Raw genomic sequence first — 11736 nt, forward strand, 5'->3', positions numbered from 1 at the left:
AATAAATTTGTCTCAATCATTATAAATTCAAGAAATTTACTTTAAATAAACTTTTTCCAGTCTAATGTCTTCAAAACTTAATAAATTACAGTAAAATTTCTCTAAGTTGAAAGTCGAAGAAAAACTTCAAGTTACAGACAATTTGAGTTAGGGAGCAATAAAATAAAAATGATTCTGAATTAATTTGTATTTTTACTTCTCTTGCATTATATAAAGAATATTTGATAGTTTTTTGTTTTAAACAGCCCATGTAACCTTTCAGCAAAATGCTCTATGTAATGAATGTAATCGAACAGTTTTGCAGGTAAATCTTATTGAGATAAAGTGAGAGGTTCTCTTGCTTTTGACTGGAACATTGTCTGCAAATGGGTGTTGGACAGCAAATACAACTAACTGTCTGAAAATTTCATAGAAGACTGATAATTAGGATTACTTCTGATAGAATAAATATTCAAATTTGAGTTGGGGAAGTTGAAACTAACATAAACCACTGTCAGGGGACTGTAAAAACCTTTGACTTAGAGGAAATTCAAGTTATGGAAATTCAAGTTGGAGATGTTAAATCCCTATACTAATCCATTGAGACCTAGAAAGTGCTTCATTTTCTTTGAGTTACAGAAGTTTACTGTATATATAGAAAAAGCACTAAAAATGAATTGAAACAGCATACTTTAATAAATAAATAAATAAATGAAACACAGTATTCCATTATTAAAGTCTCAGTGGATTCATAATTGGATAAAAGAACACAGAATAATTTATTTTTAGTATAAAAATCTTCAGGAATAATTAAAATCTTGATAAAATTTGTAAAAAATTTATTTTTTAAGACTAATTCTGAGAAAACTGCTACAGCTTATAAGTAAAATAAAATTCATACATAAAATTTTTAAATAAATACTTAATTTTAATAATGTAAAAAACATGCAAAAAATTAGCAAGAAATAAAACATCATTAGCAAACCAGTAATGAATTATTGAATTCTTCCAATACAATTAAAAACATTAGCAATGATACAGCAAACTTTATGTAAATTTAACAGAATTTGTAAATAAGTACAACAGATAACATAAATGTAAAGGAATTATACAAATACAGTAAACCCCCACTAATTTGAACTAATAGGGGACAAAAGTGATCCAAGTTCAAAGTCCAAGTTAATGGGGGGACAATGTGAAAAATGAGGAAGTGGATATATAGTATAGTAAGTTATTACAGTCAGCTATATATAGAAGTTTTACTGAGTGTTAGTAGGTTATACTGCTGAATCTATTATTTCAGTAAATAAATTTTAAAAAGTTCATGATTTTACAATATACAAATGTACTGTACAGTCTTCAATAACTTACAGTATATAATACACAGTATCACAAAGACTTCTGGATGTTGAAAATAATCATTAATTAAAACATTTCTACTGTCAAAAAATTTTAAATTACTGTACAATTTTTCAAAAAGTTTGAGTTATGCAAAGTCCAAGTTGACGGGATCCAAGTAGGTGGGGGTTTACTGTAGTTATTACAATAATATGAATATTAATCAGTTAATGCAAATAATTTTGCATGGCTATATAAATCAGTCTTCACAATACCATCAAAATATATATTTAATAATGGATGATAAAAGTTGAAAAGAGTCATAAATAACATTATTTTTAAATTTCAGCCTTAAGAAAGTTATGGAATACAGAAAAGAATACTATCTTTTTTGTGTGCAGAACTTTAAAACACAAACATAAAAAATCGGATAATCCTAATGAAAAAACTAAAGTTTAATAATGTTCAAACTTTTTAATTTTTATAGGTTATCTTCAATTTTAAATTATAAATTTTATGCATTTTATGCGACTTTGTAATTTATAAATTAATTGTTGATTTAATTGATTTAATTGAAGGATTAAAGTTTACAGTGATAATTTACACTATATGAAAAAAAACCAAAGTAAAAATTCAATGGATGATTGGTTAATGAACAAATTGGATAACGATCACTTTTGCGAAAGATTTTTATGTCAGGACAACGAACACTTCACAGAACAAACACAAGAAAAAGCAACGTAAAATAATGAATACTGATTGGTCTTCCCTTGTCTTCAGGCAACAATTTGGAACTTTTTGGAGTGCAGGAGACATTGACATCGACACTCAACCCAGTATATCCTAATCGGATAGTATTCCTCTGAACTTTGAAACTCTCCCTTGTAATTTCAGCCTTTTATTTTTTTGACAGAAACAATTCTTCTATAGTATTTGCAAGACTGTCAGGCGGGCACTCATTAAGTTTTGCGTTGGTTTTTATTTTTAAAAGGTAAGAGTATAATAGCAAAGGTAGAGAGTGGCCAGAAGATGTCTGATGTTACTGGGCGGTATGGCTTAAACAGGTCTACAGTTAGACATCAATCTTATCTAAAAAAGATACTGTAAAATCAAGAAGACTCAAGCAGCTAAGGAAGTAATAATAAAAAAAAAAAAAAATAAGCTGAAGAAGTAACAAAAATCACATCTGAAAAATAAGAGCATTGAAGAGCTAATAATGAAAACTGAAACTGATCTGACAACAGAAGAACACCAAGAACTCTTGAATGAAGAACACCAAGAACTCTTGAATGAAGAACACCAAGAAACGGCAAGATATGTTTACTTCTGAAAAAGAGAATTAATGCTGATATCTGCTATTAAACATCTTTTGAGAAGTGGGAAGATGTCAGATCAATGGTCTTAGAATGGCATCCAAACCAGGGGCCGTATTCTGGTCACTATCTCTGGTCTCTCATCTCTCGCAAGCCGGTTGCTGATTGGCTAATCCAAATGATTAGCCAATCAGCGACCGGCTTGTGGGAGACGAGAGACCAGAGACAGTGACCAGAATATGGCCCCAGGTTGAGGTTAATAGGCTTAGGAACTCTACAATTATAATACTATTAATTACTTCAGAAGAAGAGAGAAAAACAATCAACATTAGACAGATTCTTTAACCCCCACAAATGGAAAAAACATGACTAATAAAAGTGCAAGACTGTGTATATATGTATTTTAATTATTACATATAAATAAATGTAGTAAGTATATATATTTTAGTTTTTGGGGTCTCCAGAATGAATTAATCAAATTCCCATAAAAACCTATGGTAAATCGATAATCAGTTAACAAACAATTTGGATAGTGAACAAAGTCTTGGAACAGATTGTTTGTTAACTGATCACCCACTGTATATGAAATCATGTGTTAATTAATTAATGATACATAATTTCAAATGATATATGTAATCAGTTGTCAAGAAATGATATAACACGATAACACTTCATACCATTGTTGTATTTGACATTAAATGGTATCACTTGTTCTCATCTGTGAAAACATTTTGTGTACTTTCAATTTTTGAACCTTTGAAATTAACTAATGTCAAATGATATGTCATGATTAACATCACTTGACATAATATCCAGAAGCTTTTTAAAAAATATTAACACTTTTGCTGCCAACTGACATGATTTTGTCATATGTATGACCTTCATTACAATACACTGACGATGTGATTTTGCACCATTCAAATGCTAAAAGTTTGCTTTCTTGTAATTTCTTCTTGCTGGATATTGGTTATATGTGCAGTGTATATTTGTTATAATAATAGTATACTCCTGCTTGTTCTTTTTCATTAATTTTTTCTTTGTTGTTCCTGAGCAACGTATAGAGCTCCCACATTATATACATTGCTCAGAAATGACAAAGAAAAAATTAATGAAAAAGAACAAGCAGGAGTATATGCAATACCATACAAGAACAACCAATTAGGAATAGATAAAGAATACATAGGAGTCACTAATAGAAACCTTAGCGTGAGGATGAAGGAGCATAAGTATGACGTTGCAAAGAACCGATATGCAACAGTGTTATCCAAAATAGCGCAAACAGATGGATCCATAGTTAAATGGGAGGAGGCCAGAATCATTGCAAAGGTACACTCGCCAACACTTGCATCCACAGCAGAGAAGTGTGAGATCTACAGATCCAGCTTGACGGATAAATGTTTAAACTATAAGGATGCAACCATTTTACTGTCGTCATGGAAATACATAATCAGAAAAAACTCGTAGGATGATACATCCACCAAACTCAATGAAAACCTGTGTTTATATATAAAAAATGTTTACATATTGTATTGCAGGAAATACCGTAGTTTGTATTCCTTTTTATATTACAGTATTTTGTTTTTGTATTTATTGTATTAATTTCGTTATGCTTATTTACGTAATTTAATTTCAACATACAGTATGTTCTAATATAATTTAAATTTGAACGTGTTCGATAATGGCTTGGATTCGAACGTCTTTAACCTGATGATGGCCCATGAAATGGGTTGAAAACGTTTGTTTGGCTGAATAAATGTGCGTTCTCAGTATTAAGGTGTGTTGACTGTATATTGTTAAAGAATCTGAGTGAGAATAGGATATTATTTTTACAATTTTATTTCCACAATTTTGTGAAAATATGTTTATTAAAACAATTCAATATTTGTTTTATATTGTATTTATATTATATAATAAAATCATGATACAGAACTGCAGTACAGAATAAAAAAGTACAGAACTGCGGCTCCCATGCATTTTGCAAAACCTACATTTCGGCTCCCACTGAACTTTTGCTTACCCACCCCTGGTATATACTATTGAGAAAGTATTACTGTACAATTTTATGATACATACCTTTAAGTATATTAAAGTGTATAATAATTCTATTCATGTTAATGAGTATCCTTGGGTATATATTATAAACTATAGGCCTATAGTATATATACACTTATACAGATAATAAGATATATAAATATATTTAATTAGTGTCAAGTTAATGGTTGTCAATGACAAGATTGTACCACTCATAAGGTCAATAACAATATGTTATACACATCTTCAAGCATCTAATGAAGAACAGAGCAAGACAGCACTATATTTTGTTGTCCTAGTAATCCTCAACTCTGAATTTTTGCTTTTGTATTTCAATTTAAGCAAAAATATTTGCATTAACTGATTAATATTAAGAAATGTATGAATTACTCATATAATTTCTTTACAACTAAATAAATTTAAGAATGCAAATATTAAATATTAACTTAAATATATAACATTGGCATAATATAAAAATAAAAGATAACGCCAATCTTTTATGATATAAAAAAACTTTAAAATCTAAATTCTTTCTTTAATTAATAACTATTATACAACAAGTCATTGCTTATGTTTTTAAAACAATCTCAGTTTTAAAAATAGTCATGCAGTGAAGATTTTCAGAAGGTAAGATATCCTCACCTGCATATTGTGGTTCATTTGACATCTCTGAAAACAGAAATGATCTCACTCAGATTTCAGTATAGTGAGATTTATAAAAATTGTATGGAAAATTATTAAACTTAACATTAATAAGCACAGCAATAAATAACTAATAAAGGAATAAATATTTATATATTAAAACTTATATGTTGTGAAAATAAATATATTTTTGAAGCTTTGAAATTTGAATAAAATAATTTACTTTCATAAAATTTTGCAAATCAAATTCTTTTGTTAGGAAAGTTTTGTTGATTTTTATATACATATTAATTGATAATATCAATTTGGTCTANTGTGAGATCTACAGATCCAGCTTGACGGATAAATGTTTAAACTATAAGGATGCAACCATTTTACCGTCGTCATGGAAATACATAATCAGAAAAAACTCGTAGGATGATACATCCACCAAACTCAATGAAAACCTGTGTTTATATATAAAAAATGTTTACATATTGTATTGCAGGAAATACCGTAGTTTGTATTCCTTTTTATATTACAGTATTTTGTTTTTGTATTTATTGTATTAATTTCGTTATGCTTATTTACGTAATTTAATTTCAACATACAGTATGTTCTAATATAATTTAAATTTGAACGTGTTCGATAATGGCTTGGATTCGAACGTCTTTAACCTGATGATGGCCCATGAAATGGGTTGAAAACGTTTGTTTGGCTGAATAAATGTGCGTTCTCAGTATTAAGGTGTGTTGACTGTATATTGTTAAAGAATCTGAGTGAGAATAGGATATTATTTTTACAATTTTATTTCCACAATTTTGTGAAAATATGTTTATTAAAACAATTCAATATTTGTTTTATATTGTATTTATATTATATAATAAAATCATGATACAGAACTGCAGTACAGAATAAAAAAGTACAGAACTGCGGCTCCCATGCATTTTGCAAAACCTACATTTCGGCTCCCACTGAACTTTTGCTTACCCACCCCTGGTATATACTATTGAGAAAGTATTACTGTACAATTTTATGATACATACCTTTAAGTATATTAAAGTGTATAATAATTCTATTCATGTTAATGAGTATCCTTGGGTATATATTATAAACTATAGGCCTATAGTATATATACACTTATACAGATAATAAGATATATAAATATATTTAATTAGTGTCAAGTTAATGGTTGTCAATGACAAGATTGTACCACTCATAAGGTCAATAACAATATGTTATACACATCTTCAAGCATCTAATGAAGAACAGAGCAAGACAGCACTATATTTTGTTGTCCTAGTAATCCTCAACTCTGAATTTTTGCTTTTGTATTTCAATTTAAGCAAAAATATTTGCATTAACTGATTAATATTAAGAAATGTATGAATTACTCATATAATTTCTTTACAACTAAATAAATTTAAGAATGCAAATATTAAATATTAACTTAAATATATAACATTGGCATAATATAAAAATAAAAGATAACGCCAATCTTTTATGATATAAAAAAACTTTAAAATCTAAATTCTTTCTTTAATTAATAACTATTATACAACAAGTCATTGCTTATGTTTTTAAAACAATCTCAGTTTTAAAAATAGTCATGCAGTGAAGATTTTCAGAAGGTAAGATATCCTCACCTGCATATTGTGGTTCATTTGACATCTCTGAAAACAGAAATGATCTCACTCAGATTTCAGTATAGTGAGATTTATAAAAATTGTATGGAAAATTATTAAACTTAACATTAATAAGCACAGCAATAAATAACTAATAAAGGAATAAATATTTATATATTAAAACTTATATGTTGTGAAAATAAATATATTTTTGAAGCTTTGAAATTTGAATAAAATAATTTACTTTCATAAAATTTTGCAAATCAAATTCTTTTGTTAGGAAAGTTTTGTTGATTTTTATATACATATTAATTGATAATATCAGATTGGTCTAAAATCAAATGATTTCTCATCAATATATAAAATTAATATTCTATTTACAAAATTTTCAATATAATAATTTATACTTTTATTTTAATTAAATTTTAAAAGAATAAAAAGAAACTACCAACCAATTTTAATAGCTTTAAAATATCAATAAGAATATGTTAATTTGGATAAAGTAAATTTTCTAGTTATAAATGCTAACAGTGTTTCCATCAGTCTGGTTTTCACCCAATCAGTCCGGGAATCGACTCACTATCTGGGTGAACTATATATTTTGTCTGGGAATATCGTGCGCAACCTGTTGACCTTATACGATTTGTATTCATACATGTCTCCAATATCCAATAGAGCTAAGTCATCTGTAGTTGTTTTTCTTAATTTCGGTTACTTAGGTTACTCCTACCCAAGTCTCCCTAGTCCCTAACTGTAACTGATTTAGAACCAGAATACACTGCGCATTATTATTCGCATTGCAAAATGACATTGCGCGTGCGTCAGGAACTTCTGTTCAAACAAACCTCACCTGCCATCTGGGTCAGCGATTTTGAAAAGGTGGGAACACTAAATGCTAATATTTGCTACATTTGTACTTTTATATAAAGATTAGCAATTAAGTTTTAGGACTAAATCCACTAGAAAAACTCAGAAGCTTATAAAAAGTAAGATTCAATATGATTGTAAATAATGCTTTCCTCTATAAGTTATATTCATATACTATTTGCCATTCACATAAACCAGTAGAGATTTTATTACGTAAATTGTTGTCATAATTTGAAATAACAGAACATAGAAAACATTAAGTTTAATTCAAATTGGATAAAACTATGATAAAAGCTAATTAATTGATAAAACAAATAAGAGAATGAGTCAAATAAATTGAGACTGTTAACATCTATCAAATCTTAAATCAAGGAGCCACTTGCTTCAAAATTGTCAAAACATTTCTAAGAAAATTTAACTTCTCTTATGTAAATTCATCATATTTAACTTCTCTCATCAGCAACCACATGAAACATTCTAATTAGAACAACTTATTCTTGAACATCATCAAATCTGCAAAATATTTTTCTCTCTTCTCTTTTTGCTTAATTTTAGGGTTCCTTGCCCTATTACTCTCTTTTCACACATTTTCCTCTATCACAAAATAATCTTAAAGAAACCTTAAATAACTGTTATGATTTATCTGCTCTTATAAGTCCAGTTTTCTCTTTACTTCATGTTCACTAAACCTCTCAAGTTTTTACTGCTGTCTCCATTCATCACAACTCTTCGTACTTCCAATAATTTATCATCATCATCACAATTTAAGCCTGCTGAATAAATATATACTTGTATCCTCTTGTTTATACAGTAATCTAATACAATGAAACTTTGAATTGTTCCATTTTGGAACACAGCATAACTCCTTCTAATTTAACAGCTTCCTAACCTGAAGAAGGCTTGTAAATCAAGCTGAAAATATTTGTTAGAACTATAAAGTTCTGGAAACGTATGAAGAGGTGTATTTGTTTTTAAAAGAACTTTTCAATGATTTGAAAATTTTCTGTGGTGAATGAATGAATATTTCATTCTAATTCAAGCTGACACAAAATTTCACCCATTAAATAGGGCTGAAAAAAGTTTGAAATAAAAATAATTTTCTTTTTAGTTCTTTTAAAAATTGAAACCATGGTTCTGTAACCATGACTGACTCATTTCTTACATCTTTGTCATACTCATAACATCTGTGCAAAATTATGTAAATTTGTAAAGAAATTATTTTAACAATATGAAAAACTTTTTCCCAAACCTTTATTAGCTTTTAATTTTGACTTTTATTTTGTGAAAATTTACTGAATTTAAAAAACTGAAGATAAATATTTAGAAAATTTTTAATTGTAAATTTTAAATATTCTTAAATTATTTAATTTGGAAGATAAAAATATTATTATAATAGCAAATTATTTCTTCAAATTTCAATTTATAAACAAATTTTGCAAATCCATAAATACACAATATTCAAAATAATATATAAATGCAATTAAAAAAAACTATTAAACTTAACATATGCAGCTATAAATACAATAAAATTTATATATCAATATTATATAAAATTTATTACAAACATTATAATATCAAAATATTATATCATCATGTAAATAAACAACCATTATTATATTATAAGATTTATTTATACAAATATTTCATTAAAATTAATCCTTATAATCTAAATATCATAAATTAAGAAAAAAAATTTAAGTTTTAAATATAATTTCAAAATATATATTTAAAAATTTTAGCTTTTATTCAAAACTAATAATCAGCTCTAAATAACAGTCACTATACATAAATCATTATGATTTACATACATTGATCACTATATATATTACACATATGTAGTGTAATAACTAATCTTGTGATTTATTAAATATTATTATAAGTATTTCCTATATTGATAAATCATAGAAGGTGTAATTTCAAAAATAAACAGAATATACAATAATGCTTACAATGCATACACTTTTACTTGCATTAACAAACACCATGTTGTATGTAACATTGTTTATAGTGCTTTATACTTTTAAATAATGTATTGATTTTAAAAACTGAAAAACAATTTTTGATAGATAATCCATTTATAGTGAGATGTTATTCATTTTTAATATTTAACATTTATCAAAAAACTAAAACACACAAATATTTTTGAAATAGCCAAAATGTTTTCATTCAGAACAAATATGTTTATAGCTTAATTGACTGTAAAATCTATCTAATAATCAAATCTAAAAGCTAAGTTAGAATTTTTGTGTGACTTACTCATACATTAACAGAGTTACAAATTCATAAAGTTTTGATTTATGCAATATTATTTTGAATGATTTGAAATAGCAAATTCTCAAACACCTTATTTGTTGAGAAAAACTTTAATCCTTAATGAATGTTTTCAACCTGTTCCACAAGTCATCCTCAAATGTAAATACATGTTACAGTTATAAATCAAACATTTTCAAACATTACAACAAAATTTAGATATACAAATCTTGGAATGTATTATGAATTTAAATTAAATGAGCATAATACAAAAAAACATAAGATATAAAAAACAAACAATTTAATTAAATGAACAAATATTGAAAAATAAGTAAATAGAATAATCTAGGATGGCACAAACTAAAGGCTCAGGCATAAGATGGGAGGAAACAGACATTATCAAACCAACGCACTCACCATCTTTAGTAATAAATATAGAGAAGATGAATGCTAAAGATTCTGAAGGCTTCCCAACAGAAAGTATATTGTGGAAAAGAAAAGAAAATTACCTCATAACCTTTATTTGTAATGCTTTTGCAATCACAGGTAAGCTTTTTATTCATTTTTGTGATTAAATTATTTCTTTTTCAATATTTGTTCATCTAGTTACATTGTTTTTTTCATGTTATGTTTTTGATATGCTATTTAATTTAAACTCATAATACATTCCAAGATTTCTATCCAAATAATGCTCAACGTTTAAAAATGTTTGATTTCTAATGGTAATGTGTAGTTTACATTTGAGGATGACCTGTGGAACAGGTTGAAAGTGTTCATGAAAAATTAAAGTTCTCAGCAAGGTGTTGGGGAATTTGCTATTTTCATGCTGAGGGTGTTTTCTGATATAATTTTGAAATAATTTATAAAATTTAGATTTGATTATTAGATTTGATTAATTTTTCCTCTTTATATAGCAAATTAATTATAAATTTTATTAATATTTGCATTTGCTCCATTATAACATTTATCTATAATTTTTATTTTTTAATTGTACAAATTATTTATCATCATCATATATTCTATATCAGCGATTTTCAAAGTTATTCAATTCCTGGACCACTTAAACAAAGTCAAAGATGAACCAAAGACCATCTATGCCTCATTCATTTACTTTATTATCTTGTGCATTATCTTACAGGAAAAAAGGACAATTGCCTAGGACCCCAAACCAATCTTTTGTAAGAAAAATATTTTCCCAAAATTTATTCCAAAGAATAATGTACACAGGGCACACCTAATTCAAATTTGCCTGGACCCACAAAGCTATATGATTTCCTATTCTGTAATGTCACTTTATATTTGTGCCATAATATTTTATGGTGTGTGATGCATAAAAATGTTCCTTCCTCTAAACAACATAGAATTGCATTTTGAAAAAATAACTAGGTCATTCTGCAAACCATTTGGTACAAGCTCACAAACCATCAGTAATCATGGACCTACTTAGAGAAACAATCTAACATTATTAAGAATTACTGTGAAATTACTATAAAATAAATAGTAATTACTATTATTAATTATTACAATTTTTATAGTTTTATATTCAAAAATGCTTATTTTTAAATTTTATGTTAAAAAAAATTCCCATTTTAAAATTCCACTACCAATGTCACTACTAATTTTTTAAAAACATTCTATTTTTATTAATTATCCATTATTGTATTTAACTTTATTTTATTATATTTATTTTATTTTTATTACATTTAAAATAA

General features: G+C 26.8%; 1 protein-coding gene across 1 annotated transcript in view; it reads right to left on the reverse strand.

The window, feature by feature from the left end:
- Positions 1-5451, reverse strand: part of LOC111619676 (coiled-coil domain-containing protein AGAP005037-like) — a 341137-nt gene extending 335686 nt beyond the window's left edge. The window contains exon 1 of the mRNA XM_023361441.1: positions 5304-5451. Within this exon, the coding sequence (XP_023217209.1) occupies positions 5304-5328 (25 nt within the window). The 5' untranslated portion in view covers positions 5329-5451. The remainder of the gene's footprint in view (positions 1-5303) is intronic.
- Positions 5452-11736: the final 6285 nt, after the last annotated feature.

The sequence above is a fragment of the Centruroides sculpturatus genome, unplaced genomic scaffold (assembly GCF_000671375.1).
Source record: "Centruroides sculpturatus isolate CEXI.00-Female unplaced genomic scaffold, Cexi_2.0 scaffold165, whole genome shotgun sequence".
NCBI classification, from domain to species: domain Eukaryota; kingdom Metazoa; phylum Arthropoda; class Arachnida; order Scorpiones; family Buthidae; genus Centruroides; species Centruroides sculpturatus.